The sequence below is a fragment of the Balaenoptera borealis genome, assembly GCF_965194805.1.
Source record: "Balaenoptera borealis genome assembly, chromosome: 1".
Taxonomy (NCBI): Eukaryota; Metazoa; Chordata; class Mammalia; order Artiodactyla; family Balaenopteridae; genus Balaenoptera; species Balaenoptera borealis.
The window spans coordinates 140,817,465-140,834,209 of record NC_138860.1 but is presented as its reverse complement, the minus strand read 5'-3'; the positions used below and the strand labels follow the sequence as shown (position 1 = coordinate 140,834,209).

At 33.4% G+C, this 16,745-nt stretch overlaps 1 protein-coding gene across 7 annotated transcripts in view; it reads right to left on the bottom strand.

The window, feature by feature from the left end:
- DOCK7 (dedicator of cytokinesis 7) overlaps positions 1–16,745 on the bottom strand; it is a 184,726-nt gene that overhangs the window by 40,595 nt on the left and 127,386 nt on the right. For all 7 annotated transcript variants that reach the window (XM_082356245.1, XM_082356247.1, XM_082356246.1 and 4 more), the window contains 2 exons: positions 10,960–11,129; positions 9,795–9,949 (listed from right to left, as the gene is read on the bottom strand). In XM_082356245.1, the coding sequence (XP_082212371.1) occupies positions 9,795–9,949; positions 10,960–11,129 (325 nt within the window). The remainder of the gene's footprint in view (positions 1–9,794; positions 9,950–10,959; positions 11,130–16,745) is intronic.

Sequence of the window (16,745 nt, the reverse complement as noted above, 5' to 3'; positions counted from 1 at the left end):
GTTGTTAGTTGTTTTCTTCTAAAAGCAATACAACAATAATTACTTTAAAATCAAATATTTCAAAAGAACCATTTGATTTAGACAATACTTGTGTAACTCATATAGAACCTTAAACTTAAGGTCCTGACATTTAATGAACCTTTCCTAGCAATAGAAGATTGTTTTAATCTATGACAGGGCTTCCAGCAGACTATAAACGTTAACAGAAAACATAAAGGGAAAAACTAAAAGGTCCTATTATTAAAAACTAAGATATCTACCAAAGACTATCAGACACGATATGAATAAAGGAAAAAAAATTGACTCTATATAAGACTATTTTAAGAGTATTATGTGATAACAAAATGTTTATCAGGTTTAGAGAATCACTATTTCCTATCAAGGGCCACTGACAAAAGGAAAAAGTCTTAGACCACATATAAGTGAAATGTATTTTTACTTAGAGCATATAAATTTAAGGTAATAGTCCCAACCTTCGATTTGTATTAGTATACAGTATGTGAAATACAAATAAAAACTAAAACTAAGAATTTGTTTACAGTACCATTTACTGAATATTTACTCTCTTCCAGTCATCATACTGAGCTCTTTGCATATATTATTTCATTTAGCCCTCCAACAACATTACTAAGCAGGTTGTATCATCTCAATTTTACAGACAAGAATGCAGCATGACAATAATAATAATGATGATGGCAAATAATGATGATGGCAAAACATAACAAAATTTGAAATGTGCTAGACACTATGCTAATTGCTTTTTCTTATTTAACTCTCTCAACAGTTTTATGAGATGGTATTAACTATTGTTATTTCTAGTTTACAGGTAAGGAAACTAAAGGCTAGAGATTAAGTAATTTGCCCTAAATCACATTCTAAGAAAAAGTAAAGCCACAATTTTAGTCCAGGTTAACCAGATGCCTAAGCTTATACTCTTCACCATTATACTACATTCTAATATTTGGTTAATAAATATACTAAATTATAACAAGAAAGCAGTGGATAGGATGTTGAGAGGAATTACAAAGGAAAGCCATGACCTCAACTACTACCCTAATCTCCCCTCTATCATCCATGATGGTTTCCCCTGAAACCATCTAAAGAGAGAAATATTATTACTAACGCCATTCTACAGACAAGAAAACTGAGACAACCAGTTAAGTATCAATATTTTGTGAAAGTATTTTGCAATAAATGGTGGAACTGGGATTCAAATGCAGAACATGTGGCTCCAGAAACCAAGCTCGTATCCACTATGTTTACTGCCTTTAATGGATGCATGCACATGTAAATAAATTCACGTACATAAACTCACTTAACCACTATGCTATACTGCACCTGACCTGGACACAAATAGCTTTGACTCTCACCCCCAAATCCACAGTCTCTCTCATAAGGAAAATGCTTCTTTATTTTAAAAGTAAGCACTTTCTACAGCAGAACTTTCAGGTATGCATAAATATATTGACTAAATTCTCAATGACTGACTTTTTAAAACAAAATTTTAAAATTATACCGAATTCGACAAACAGGTACACACTAACGTTTCCTATACCCCCACACAAACTGCCAATAACACAGTGACACACTCTGAAGAAAGTTGGACAAACATGAAAAAGACTCAGTAATGCAAAGATGTCAGGTTTCCCCCATATTGTTCTATAGGATCAATGCAATTCCAATCAAAATACCAGCCAGGTTTTTCCTGGAAGTTGACAAACTAATTTTAAATTTAATGGGGAAAAGCAAAGGGCCAAAAATAGCCAAGGCACTCTTGAGGAAGAACTAGGTAGGATGGGGGACAAATTTGCTCTACCAGATAGCAACATTTACTAAATAGTTAGAATAATTAAGACAGCTTGATATCGGCATATGGATAGACAAATAGTCTAATGAAATAATAGGAAGCACACAAAAAAATCCTATGCATATATGAAATTGTGACATACAACAGAGCTGACACTATGAATCAGTGGTGGAAGGATGAATTATTAAATAAATGCTGTGAGATAACTGACTTCCCTAGGGGAAAAAAAAGTAGACTCCTACCTTGCACTATTGTACAAAAAATAAATTCCAGACAAAGAAAGAACTTAAATGTTAAAAGGAAATATAAAAGAACATATTTATAATCTTGGGAGTAAGACAGAATTTCTTAAATAATACATAAAAAGCATAAACCATAAACCACAAAAAGATGATCATATTTGCTTACACTGAAATTGAGAATGTGTGCTTGTTCATTCAATTAATAAATAAATAGATAAACAGAAAAAGCACACCATAAATTAGTAATTTGTTGCATAAAAAACCAACATATATACACTACCAAATGTAAAACCAATAGCTAGTGGGAAGCTGCCACATAGCACAGGGAGATCAGCTCAGCACTTTGTGACCACCTAGAGGGGTGGGATAGGGAGGGTGGGAGGGAGACGCAAGAGGGAGGAGATATGGGGATATATGTATATGTATAGCTGATTCACTTTGTTATAAAGCACAAACTAACACACCATTGTAAAGCAATTATACTCCAATAAAGATATTAAAAAAAAAAATCACTACACTAAAATGTAAAAAAAAACCAACCTGAGACTTGTATCCAGAACAGTCTTTCTCAATCAAGTTTCTATGAGAGAATTAAGCCCTACAAAAAATTGAGGGGCTGTTTTCTCCATTCTCTCAAAACATTAAAAATAAAAAGATAATTCTGGTTTGGTATTACCCATCAATGAATCTTCTGTGAAGGAAGAAACCACAACCCCAGGACTCTTATTATACATACAAGTAATACTGCAAATACAAAGTCCAGTACACAGTCACGAACTAGGCACACAAAGAAGCAACACATCATGAGTGAGAACTGACAAAACAGATAACAGAAAAAGGTACATTAAGACTTGAGGTATTGAAATTATCAGAGACTATAAAATAACCACACTTTCTATGCACCCTTGCCCAAAAAATAAGATTAAAAATCTTGACTGGAAACTTGAAAATATAAAGAGAAATGTTTTATTGAAAAGAAATAGCAGAAACAACACAATTTAGAAAACTGAAAAAAATTTACCCAATAACCAAATTAAGAACTCAGTGGGTTGGTGTAATGTAGTATCAGGTATAGTTAAGGAGAGAATTAGTAGACTGAAAGATAGATCAAAAGAAACATTCCAGCATGAAGCACAGGCTAACAAAAAGATGGAATACACAGAAGAGTAGAGACAAAGACGATACAATAAAAAGGACTAACATAAGTTTAACTGGAATATGAAAGAGGAGAGACAGAATGGAGAAGAGGACATATTTGGACACATAACAGCTGAGAATTTCATAGAACTGAAGAAAGATGCTGAATCATAAATTTAAGAAGTCCAAAAGAGCTACCAAGCAGAATAAACATAAAGAAATTCAAAATTAGACTCAACAAAATTAGACTCAACAACTGAAACCACAGAAAGCCAATTTTAAGGAGACTATCAAAGAAACAACAGAAAAAAAGACAAGTTATTTTCAAAGAAGTAACAGTTCACCACAGCTGGCTTCTCAAAAAGTAGCAATGGAAATGAGAAGACAATGGGAACAATGTCCTCAGCAGGCTGAAAGAAAACAGAGGAAACTCAGATGCTATTTCTTAAAAAAGAAATCCTAATGAAGGTCAAATAAAGACATTTTTCAAAGAAACACAGAGAGTTCATCACCACAGAATAGAAAATTCTAAAGGATGTATTTCACAAAGTAGAAAAACATCTCATAGAAGTCACAAATTTGAGAAAGAATCAAGAGCAAATGAAGTGGTGAACACATGGGCAAATCTAAATGATAACTGATTCTATATAGCCATAAAAAAATAATAATGATGATGTCTTGTGGGGTTTAATGATACATAAAACTAAAGATAGCATTTAAGTAGAGAGAAAGGTAAATGAAGTCAACCTGTTTTAAGATCCTTCTATTAACCAATGTGAAAGTAAAGGTAATGATTAATATTAGATTGAAATTTAAGAAAGCATATTCTTATTTGTAATACAATCACAAAAAGAATAGAAACAGAATGTATGACTTCCAACCTAGTAGAGAGGAAAAAGTGGAATACGGAAAAAATAGAATGAGAAAAAAATGATCCAAAAGAAGATAATAAATGAGACAAAAGGAAATACATAATGGGGGTGGGAAAACATGAAGTAAAATTAAAATGTTAAGTACATTAATTTAATTATACTAAATGTAAATGGGTTTTAAAACTCTAGTGAAAGACAAAGATGAATAGACCAGATTTTACAAATATAAGACAAACTCTAACCATATGCTGTTTATAAAAGACACATTTAAAATATGAGAAAAAACAATGAAAGTAAAAGGATGGAAAAACTCAGGCCATACACACACACAGATACACACATACACGCTAAGCAAAAGAAACCTAGCATAGCTATACCAGTATTATACAAAATTGACTTTAAGGCAAATAAAAAGTAAGCATTACAGTTCATGTTGACAAAAGGTACAATCCATCAAAAATATAACAATTTTAAATTAGATAATTCATAATAAGGCCTCAAAGGAAATAAAACAAAATCTGACAGAATGACTACAAGAAATTACACCACCACAGTTGTAGTGGGATATTAGAAAAAGTGAACAGAATTCAGTAAAGAGAAAGAAGATTTAAACAATAGGATTAACAAATTTGATGTAATGTATGTAATGGATAAATATAGAACATATAACTAACAAATGAAGAATATGCATTCTTTTCGAATATGTGAGATATTTGCAAAAACTGACCAAGTACTAGACCATAAAACCAACTCCCATAAATATAACAAATTATGTAGAGTAAGTTCTCTGATCATTCAATTAGGCCAAAATCAGAAGCAAAAGGATTACTAGAAATTTTCGTATGACTGGAAATTCTCAAACAAAAACAATTTAATAGCCCAAAAGTCTAAAAAGAAATCATAATGAACTTTAGATATATTTTGATGACTAATTAAAATGTTACCTACACACTGTGGTATGTAACTAAAACAATAATTAAAGGAAAATGTTTTTGATTAAAATATGTATCAGAGAAGAAAGGATGAAAATTAGTGAGTTAAGTAAGCATCCATCTCAAGAAGAAAAGAGAACATCAATATAAAACCAAAAGAAAGTAGAAGACAGTAAATAATAAAGATAAACATTCAAAAGTGAGGATCAACATTGACCCCAAATTGGTTCTTTACACAAACTAAAGAAATATACAAATTTCTGTTGAGACTGATTTAAGACAAAAGGTATAAAAAGCCAGTCACAGAAATAAAAATGTTTACTTCTACTATAGATGTTATAGACATTAAAAAGATCATAGAAGATATTTGAAACAACTCTGTGTGCCAAGAAATTTGAATAAATTTCTGCTAGAATAAAATTTATAAAAACCAGTGTAAAAAGAAATAGAAAACTTGAACAGTCTTACAATCATTAAAGAAATTATACAGGTAATTTTAAAACTTTCAAAAAAGAAAACTGCAGGTATAGATGGCTTCACTCACAAGTTCTCCAAATATTCCAGGAAGAAATAATTTCAATTTTAAACAAGTACTCTCAGGGAAGAGAATAAAAAGGGAAATTCCCCAGCTCATTTTAATTGGCTAAACTACCCTTGATTCCAAAATCTGAATAGAACATTATGAGAAAGAAAAAAATCTTACTAACACGGATACACAATCTTAAACAAAATACAGCAAACCAAATCTATTAATATACAATCATGAAAAAGTTGGGTTTAATTCAGGAATTCAAGGTAGGTTTAACACTAGAAAATCAACTGAAAGGGGTCACAGTAAAAGATTACAAAGCAAAATAAAATGACAGTCTCAATGGTGCAAAAAAGCATGATAAAATTCAACAACTATTCATAATTACAAAAATAAAACTCTTAGCAAACTAGGAACAGAAGGGGACTTCCATAATATAACAGAGGGTATCTTAAAAAAAAACCAAACCCCAAAACCAAAACCTTTAGCACCTATGTTTAAGAATGAAATGTTGCAAGTTTCCCCTTTAATGATGCCAACTATTACTACTTCTATTTAACACTGTACTCAAGGTTCTAGCCAGTAAGTAAGTTATGGAAAAAAAAACAGAAAGGAAGAAATGAAACTGCCAGATGATATGATTGTGTATGTAGAAAAAAAAATCTATACCTCTGTTATTAGTTTAGCAATTCTGCTGGAAATAAACATTATTGTTCAAAATCAATTCTATGCCCACATAAAAGCAATCAACAATTAGGGAGTTCCCTGGTAGTCTAATAGTTAGGATTTGGCACTTTCACTGCCCAGGTGGCCCAGGTTCAATCCCTGGTCAGGGAACTGAGATCCCATAAGCCGTGTGGCACGGCCAAAAAACAAATAGCAATCAACAATTAGAAAACAATTTTTGAAAAAGATGACATTTATGAGACTATAAAAATATAATGTTATATATATAAAATTTATGTGTATTATACATTATCATATTATATAATTTTATAATATTACTAAAATATTTTTAAAATATCAATGACCAACAATACACCTACAAAAGATGTTCTGGGCCTCTGGTGAAAGCTATAAAAGTTTATGTATGTGTAGAGACATTAAAGAAAGCCTAAATAGTGGGGAGATCTAACATATCCAAGGATTTGGGGATTCAAGCGTGTAAAAATATTAATTTTCCCAAAAACTGATCCATAGATTCAATACAATCTTACTTTAAAATAAGACACTTATCACCAAATTCACAATTAAGTGTATGAAAAAGCAAGCCACAAAAAAAGAAAGAAATCTTTGAACCACTTATAATTGACAATGGGTTTGATCCAGACATATAAACTACTATAAATTACAAGCAAAGGCAGACGATCCAATGGAAAATGGGCAAAAAAACTCTAGATACTTCAAAAGAAAAAATCCAAATAGCCACTTATATGAAAAAGTGCACACCCTCATGAGACATCAGGAAAATGAATGCTAAAATGAGATATAATGATATATTACCAAATTGGCAAAAATTTAAATGTTTGAATATTCTAAGTGCAGATGAACGAACATATGAAGGAACGGAAACTCTCATACGGCAGGTGCAAATATAAATTAAGACAAACCTTTTGGAAAACACCATGGCATATCTAGTATAGAAGAGGGTACACATATATGACCCAGCAAATTCCACTCCTAAGAAATACCCTAAATAAAAGTGTGTACATGCAGACAGGAAACATATAGAAGAATCTATAAGACTGTTATTTGTAACCAAAGATCAGAAACCATTTATGCATCTATCAACAGAATGGGTAAATAAATTGACCTATAGTCGGACAATGGAATATCATGCCGAAATGAAAAATCAGTGAATTACAGCTATTTTTTACAACATGGAGGAATATTAAAGACATAATGTAAAACTAAACTATAGTATTTAGTGATATAAACTTAGATGGTGAAACTATTAACAAAATTATGCAATTACTTCATTAGTTAGGATAGTGGGTGGCTTGGTGGATAGCTGTGGTGGGAAACAGCAGGCTAAGGATTTCTGGAAGGCGGTCAATGTTCTATATTTTGACCTGAATTGTGGTTACAAAGATATTCATTTTAAAATCTTTTGTAAACATTTACATTTATGTTTCATGTACTTTTTCATCTGTGGTATATTTCAGATAAGCAAGGTTTTAAAAAATGAATAACAAGGTCAACAAAACTGCGAATAGTGGTCATTTTGAGGGGAGAAAGGGATTGAATTGATGGCAAACTGGGAACTTCCATGGAAATTGCAATGTTCTATTTCTGAAGCTGAGTGGTAGGTACACTGTTGTTTCTTCTATTATTATATTTTAACTATACATGTACTTTATATATTATTTTGTATCTACAATAGCAAAAGCAAGTAAAAGAAAACACTGAAAAACTGGAATTCATCAAAATTAAAAACTTTTGCACTTCAAATGACACCATCAAGAAAGTGAAAAGAGGGACTTCCCTGGTGGTCCAGTGGTTAAGAATCTGCCTTCCAATGCAGGGGGACACGGGTCTGATCTCTGGTCGGGGAACTAAGATCCCACATGCTGCAGGGCAACTAAGCCCATGCGCCACAACTACAGACCCCACGTGCTCTGGAACCCATGCACCACAACTACAGAGCCCACACGCTCTGGAAGCCCATGTGCCGCAATGAAAGATCCCGTATGCTGCAACTAAGACCCGACAAAAAAATAAATAAATAAATATTTAAGGAAAAAAAAAGGGAGAAGATAATCCACAGGAGAAAACATCTGCAAATCACATATCTGATAAGGAATTTATATCCAGAATATATAAAACACTCTTTCAACTCAATAACAAGAAGATGAATAACACAATTTTAAAACATTAAAGGATTTGAATGGGCTTTTTCTCTAAATAAGATATACAAAAAGATGTGCCAATAAGCAAATGAAAATATACTCTCAGTATCAGTAGACTTTAGGGAAATGCAAATCAAAACGACAATGAGATACCACTTCATACACACTAAGGTATGAAGTATATATAATAAAAAAGAGATAACAGTGTTGATGGGGATTTAGAGAAATAGGAACCTTTATTCATTGCTGGTGAGAATTTAAAATGGAGCAGCCACTTTGAAAAAGTTTAGAAGTTTCTCAAAATGTTAAAGATAGAGATACAATATGACCCAGCAAATCCATTCCTAGGTATCTACCCAAAAGGAATGAAAACATATGTGGACACAAAGACATGTACACAAATGTTCATAGCAGCATTATTCTTAACAGCCAAAAAGTGGAAATGATTCAACTGTTCATCAACTCATAAATGGATAAAAATCTGGTCTGTCAATATTTAGGAATACTATTTGGCATTAAAAAAAAAAGTACTGATGCATGTCACAACATGAATGAACCTCAAAAACATTATGCTTAGTGAAAGAAGCCAGACATAAAAGATGACAGTGTATAATTCCATTTATATGAAATGTCCAGAACAGGCAAATCTATACAGACAGAAAGTAGGTTAGTTGCTGCCTAGGGTTGGGGCTGTGTGGAAATAGAGGGTGACTGCTAATAGGCTTCAGGGTTCTTTTTGGGGTGATGGAAATGTTCTAAAATTAGACTGTGGTGATGGCTGCATAACTCTGTAAAGATACTAAAAACCATGAAATTGTATGTTTAAAATGGGTGAATCTTTTGATATGTAAATTATCTCAATAAAACTTTTTAAAAAGTTGTCTAGTAAGCTAGCTTCCATAAATACAATTGCAGTTTTCTGAAAGAAGTCATCTAAAACTTTTAGAAGTTGATCTTGTTCTATTAACAGTTTGTTTACTCTCTGTCTCCCTGTTCTTCCCTCTTTAAGAGGGGAAAATTACAGGGTTGAATGAATATCAATTTATTTAAATATGAAAAATTATAAATCTTCACAGATTAAAAATAAATATTCTCAACTGCTAAATAAATGAGACTATTTCTTAGGGCTGACAAAGAACAAAATGGATTTTAAAAATGAAGAAAATAGGCTATAAGTAAGGCAACTTTCAAAATTCTAAATGACAGAATATAGACCTTTATACCATAAAGCTTGAGGTAATTAATAATTTTAAAAACAACTTAGTACAAGATAGGCAATATTCTCAAAACCTTAATGTTTCCACAAAATAAATAAAACTCAGAGTACTTCTGTATCAGCTAGTACAATAATCTCAGTTATTAAAGGGTATATCCTTGGAAATATCTGTCTTTCCAGATAAAACTTCTGTAGGAGGGCTGTTTTTACCGTTGATGTAAGGAGGAAACTGCCGGGCCTTGTTAGTTGAGGAACTGATGTTCCGGCAATTGCCATGGCAACTGTCTGGCTTATCATGCTTCCGCTCTCACTCTCATAATCATCGGTGGCTATACAGATTGGTCTTCCTCGTTGATTGTGAGTTTCTGGAAAAAAATCACCCAAAAATAAATAAAGAAAACTTCTGTTTAGCTTAATTAACAGCTATTGAGCAAGGAATCCCCTTTCTTATTCTCCTTTATTCTTTAAAGAAAAACCTATTAACATATACTGCTTATCATTATATTGACTTCTTTTAAAAAAATAATTTAAATATTTTAAACATTAACTCATTCCTATAGTAATATTTATAGTTTTGTAGAGAACTTTAACTTGCTAGTAAAAGAAGATATAATATATAGTAATAATAATATAAATTTCTGCCTTCAGATAAGGAAACCCGCTTTCGTGATCAAAATACTGGGAAAACTACTCTACTATTAGTCTCTCAAAGGGAAGGAGTTGCTATATTCGTATCACCAGCACCTACTGATAATACATATTAGATACCAGTAAAATTTTTTTAATTGAACTGGAAGTACTTTAACAGGTTAATTGCTAGTTCAAATGCAACCTACAGTGTTTTCTCTAAGGCAAATGAAGGAATTTAAGTAAATTCTAAAAATGGAAAGCAAGAGGAATAAAACTTTGTGGGTTCCAGTTTTTAAAAACTAACAAAACTTCAACTTATTAACCCAGTATTAGCAATAAACATCATTGTTGTCATTCAGGTGAATATTAATTTCAATTTTATGTATATGAATAACATTGAGACTGAGGGTGGTGGACATCTGGCAAGTTTTCTCATATTGTTTTTTTCAGATGAACTATAAGTATACACTCATAAAAAAAAACCCCTATTTCCTAATACGTAGGTATAGAAATCCTATAAAATCATTATTTAAAAATCTGTCATAAGAAATGCTTACAGAAACCTTGCAGCGAATTTTCTCATAGTCAAAAGGTTTTCAGAAATATGTTAAGTATTTACAGTGTACCTATGTCAGTGTAAGTTTCCTTATATTTCTTTTCCTAAAATAAGATCACCTTTGAGATATTTTCTAATACTTTTAAACACTGAGATTTGCCTTTAGTTTGTCTTAAATATACTAAGTACCTGTAAAATCGTACAGCTGAGGAACAGTTTCCATGATAATGCCAATCAGAGGTAGATACAACATAGCCACCCGAGCCTTTATCTGGGGGTCAGAGTACCGTGGGTCTGAGTCGTGACTGGATAGTAAATTGTGTACCATATTGATGACTTTCTTATGCAATCCAAACAGTCTATTTAAAAAGAAGATGAAGAAGCAGCTGCAGTAAGGTCACAGAGATTAGTTAATATCTTTAGAGCAAACAGTAAGTCATGGTACTGAACCACTTTATTCAGCTTCTTAACTTTGCCACATATTTGCATGTATTCCTATAAAACACTTCTCATTTTAAAATTAATCAATGTCCAAAAAATAAATAAAATTAATGAATATCTCGCTGTACAAAATAAGAACTGAGGGAAAAGGAAATACTATACAAATTCACTTAAGAGTAAATCCGAATATTTTTTCATTAACTCCTTAGGGCATTTTAATATTAAATAACTTAAAACCAGTTATGGTTATACTTTAAAGCAAAAAAAGTAAATTTTAAGTAGTTGTAAATTTTATTTCATCAAATAAAATCTTTTCACATTTAACCAAAATAAACTTTTATTTCCTTTATCTAAGAGAAAAATCCTCTACCTAATGGGTTATGTAGTCCATGGCTAGGGTTGCCTTTGACATTTCTGTTTAAACTGAACTTCCTTGCTCATTTGGGCCCTTACAACTTTCTAGACTCCCAATCCCGAGTTTCAACTGGCTAATACACTATCAAGGATCACTCTCATCTTCACACTTTTCTGGCTTCTCTTCTTAGACTGAAGCTGCTTTGACTATGAAAACCATTCTAAAGAAAAATTCATCCAACTTCAACTGCCCTTAATGCTGTACCTGGCAGCTGTTTCAGATCTTATTCTCTCTCCTTAAGCCTCTCACCATCAATCTCAATAGAAGACCTTACCTCCAACTTTCTTTTAGGAAAGAAAAGCCGTTCTGAATTTGCTCTGGCCAGGTCTTTTAACACATCTCCATCTTTATAGCTACCAAATCATCTTTCCTTTCATCTCAGAAAAAATTCTTTCTTCAATAGCTTCAATGTCCCTCCTCACTAAGTTCTTCCCTTCTTTCCTATCTTGAAAATACATGTTCACTTGAAACTAGTTTGCTCTGGCTTATTTATAGTATTTCTCTTAGTAATAAATTATTATATGATTTCTCTAGTAATAAACTTCCTGAATGTGCAGTATATATCCAGCGTTTTTTTTCATTTACTTCCTAATATCTACTCTCTTTCTCTGAAACTAAAAGTTTTTGAATGCTTACCACATGGTACTGTACCCCTTTCATCATTTAATAGCTAAATGATTTTTCAAAGATACTTAACCTCTGTTTCCCTATCTATGTATGAAGGTAATAACCTACCTCATAAGGTGGCTGTGAAAATTAATTTACATAATTTATGTAACATGCTTATTAGCACAGTGCCTTGTACACTGCTTTTTTCGGTAAATATTAGCTTTTCCCTTTTAAGATCACACAACAGATTTAAAAGCTAGGACTTGAAACCAGGTATTCTTCCTCCGGGGCTCTTGAGCTTATCTACCATATTACGTAGCTGTATATGAAATCTAGCTGGAGATTCTTCTTCCTTTCAGTTTTTATTCAGAAAGTATATTTTTAAATACTGTCAAGAACTCCATCTAATGGACATATCTAAGATTTCATTTTCTAGCTCACTACTTGACACTTTGTCATCTTTTATGTTTTCTTCTCAGTATTTTCTCCAAAGAGTTCCCATTATTCTTCATATTCTCCATCATTCTTCCCAAGTCTCAGATTCTGATCATTTGCCTTTTATGTTCTCCCTTTCAACTTGTATCACCAGTGATGATTCCCAAACCTGGGTATATATTTAACATCTCTCAGCAGCTACCAGCGCCAGACTTCAACCTATCTAAACTCTACCCACTGGTCTTCATGAAGCCTTTTTCATGTGTCTACATTACTCAATCACATTCAGCCATTATACACATACACACACACACACACACACACACACGCACGCACGCAGGACCTGTCATATCCTATGCTAGATGTTGGAGATAAGACATTGTCCCTGTTCTTAAAGAGCTTGCTTTAGCAAGAGAGAAACACAGACACAAAAATAATAATTCAATTTTACAAATGCTATAATAAAGGTGCTAATCTTCTTCAAAACTAGGTCTGTACTACAAAATTTGCATTTAACCATAGTATCCTGTTTCAACGTTGTAACTTTCTAACTGCAATGAAAATTTCTAGAGAGCAAATCTTTGGTCAATATTAGAACATATGGGGCTTCCCTGGTGGCGCAGTGGTTAAGAATCCGCCTGCCAATGCAGGGGACACGGGTTTGAGCCCTGGTCCAGGAAGATCCCACATGCCGCGGAGCAACTAAGCCCGTGTGCCACAACTACTGAGCCTGCGTGCCACAACTACTGAAGCCTGTGCGCCTAGAGCCCGTGCTCTGCAACAAGAGAAACCACCGCAATGAGAAGTCCACGCACCACAATGAAGAGTAGCCCCCGCTCACCACAACTAGAGAGAGCCTGCACGCAGCAACAAAGACCTAACACAGCCAAAATTAAATAAAATAAATAAATTTTTAAAACAATATTAGAACATATTATTGCTACTCAAGGAATTATTTTTGATTACTTAGCAAGCAGAAGGAATAAAAAGAAAAACAATCCTCTTAAGGGTCTATCTAACCTATGTATGTTGTATTTTATCCATGTAAATATAAAAAGAATGTAAAACTTAGAGATGTGAGTCTCTCATAGTCAATCATTCATTCACTGAATTAACATATACTTATCAAGTGTCCACTCTGTACCAGACACAATTCTAATGCAGTGGGAATACAGCAGTGAATAAGAAAGAAAGTGCCTGCTCTCATGAGCTCACATTCTAAGGGAAGGGGACAGATAATGAACAAACAAGCAAATTTCAGGTAAGTGCCTTGTAGAAAATAAAACAGGCTTATCTGGTTAAGAATAATTGTGGCAACAGCAACACAGCTGTAATTCAGATTGGGTGGCCAATGACAGTCTCATTGAGAAGATACTCTTTGAGTGGAGACCTGAAGAGTCACAAGGAGGAAATTCCTATGTGGAGATCTTAGGGCAATTTCAGCCTTGCTTCAGGCAGAGAAAAGTCCTAGTCCAAAAGCCCTAAGGTGGGACTGGGTTGGGCCCATTAGAGAAACAAAAAGAAGGCCAGGATGGCTAGATTTTAGTATGTGAGGAGGGAAGAGAGTGGCAGTGTAGACAAGAGCTAGATATATAGGGCTTTGAGGTCCATTATTAAGTCTGAATTTTATTTTAAATGCTATTTTAAAAGCACACACTTTTACTATTTTAAAAGTTAAGTGTGCTTTTAAACACATTAAAGAGTTTTAAGCCAGGATGTGACGTAATTTAATTTTCATTTCTAAAACACCATGTAGGCTGCTGGGTAGAAAAGGGATTTTAGGGAGGGAAGAATGGAAGCATGATTAGGGGAGCAGCAGTAAAGACGGAGAGAAGTAGCTCAACTTGGGATATATTTTGGAGATAGTATTAAGGCATCTGCTAATGGACTGCGTGCAGGAAAGAGTGAGAAAAGGAGGAAACAAGCAACAGTAAAAGCTTATAGTCCTGTATATTACTATTTAAAGCTCTTCCAGTTATCTTTTTTAACTCAATAGACAAAGTAGCAGTGAACACAGTTATCACGGCTTTCAGACTTGATAGAAAATCTTTCCAAGTGTCAAAGGACCAACTCTGAAGACCAGCTGGAAGAGATAAAAAAGAAGTAAAGAAGTCTTTCACAGGTCCTATACCGTTCCACAGAAATGTATCTATTTTAATAGAACTGATCCTTCATGTGAGAAAGAAACCTCATCACAAAAATAGTTGACTGTTAGAATTCTCTATTTTTTATCAGACACTGCTGAACACCTACACAACATCTCCTTCCCCTGTCTTCCTTCCTAACAGAATGTAAAAATTTTCAGGTTTACGTTCCTGCCCCTGTGACTCAGGGGAAGCTGACTCCATTCCCCCAGTTTCTGAAGTAGATAGATCCAATCAGACTAGCCCTGCTACTTAAAGCAGACAGTCAGTAAAGCTGTTTCATTACCAGTGTGAGAAGAGATAAATGTTAATTAACTAATTGCTTCCTTAACTGAGAAGGTCTACAAAAAAAAATATCGTATGAACTAAACACTTTTTCGTGACAGCTGATTTACATTTAGGCACGATGTCCTTACCTTCTGCTTTGTAACAAACCACCCATGAACCAAAACCAGTCTAAGCACCACATCTGAGTAGAAGTGATCTAATCCATCCAGGAACCTGGCATTGCTCTGGTGACTGTAACAGTACCGGATAGGCAAGTGAGCCAAATCAGCCCAAAGAAAAGATGTGCATTGCATGCTTGAAAGAGGGTTTTTTCCCCCTGTCCTCTGCTGGACATGAACAAGTAATAATCTAAGCTCAATTGCCAGAGCAATTATCTTACAGTCATGAGAGGCACACTAGCCTCAGGATAAAGCTGAGGGGTTTCTACTAGAAGTAAGAGATATAAAGAAACAGAACCCTGATAACATCATTGAGCTGCTGATTATAGTGTGCTAAAAACCTTATCTTTCTTCCAGTTATGAAAAAATAAATATCCTTCCTTTAATAAAGCCAGCCAGTATGAAGAAAGGTTTTCTGTTTCTGGTAACCAAACTTATCCTGATGTAGCAAGTAAAAATACTGGAAATATAGAGTCAAATGATTGAGATATAACAGTTATTAAAGAAAGGTAGTATGTTTAGAAGTGGTTTTCAGAGTGATTTTTTTCAAACAATGGATCCTTACCCCCCCCCCCGCAATGACATTATATTCATTTATCAATGGCAAAATATAAGAGTGGTGGCAAGCAGGGGTGGGAGACCCAGGGTTTCACCCACTTAGTCTGTCCTCTCCATACTCCAATGTCTACACCCCAACCCCATACTACATGGAAGCACATTAAGGACCTTTTCAGAACCTTACAGCTTTGCAGAGCACAGTGTGAAAAACTGCTTCTTAAAACTATATTCCTAACGCGAGAAGTTGCTGTTATGAAAAAAACTCATGCCTTTCATTTGCAGAAGCTTTAGCCTTTGACAGTTTACTAAGCATTCACTATGTCCCTATCGCTAAGAACTTTAAAAGCATCCTTTTTCATTCGTTCAACAAATACATCATAGAATTCTTAAAAAACCTGCTCAAAAGTATCTCCTTTTGTTCTCTGGAGCTCTTACTTCAGGTTAAACTGCATTACAAACTCCTAATGATACTATTATGGAAAAAAAAAAAGCAATTATTACCCAAATGAGTTACAGTCATTCAGATTTTTGAAAATAGCTGTTAAGATAGAAATCCTAAAGGGATCTTAGATCACAACACATTTATAGAAAAGCTATTTCTATAAATTCAAATCATCAGACAATATACTCTTCTTACTATATCAATTTCCAGTAATTCTTTAAAAGTATACACAATTTTAGAAGTTTCTAAAACCTAAGTACATTGGTTTATAGAGCAAATTTTGAAGTACATGCTACAGAGTATGATGACAAATCAAAAATTTTCTTCACAAGGAATCAAACAGATCAGTCTACTTAACTAAAATGTGCCTGCTGTATATCAGCAAATCTATAAGTCCATCTACTAATATGCACAAATATTTTATGTACTACTAAGAAGGAAAAAAAGGCCACCAACTAAACCATGATACAATGTTGATTTCAAGA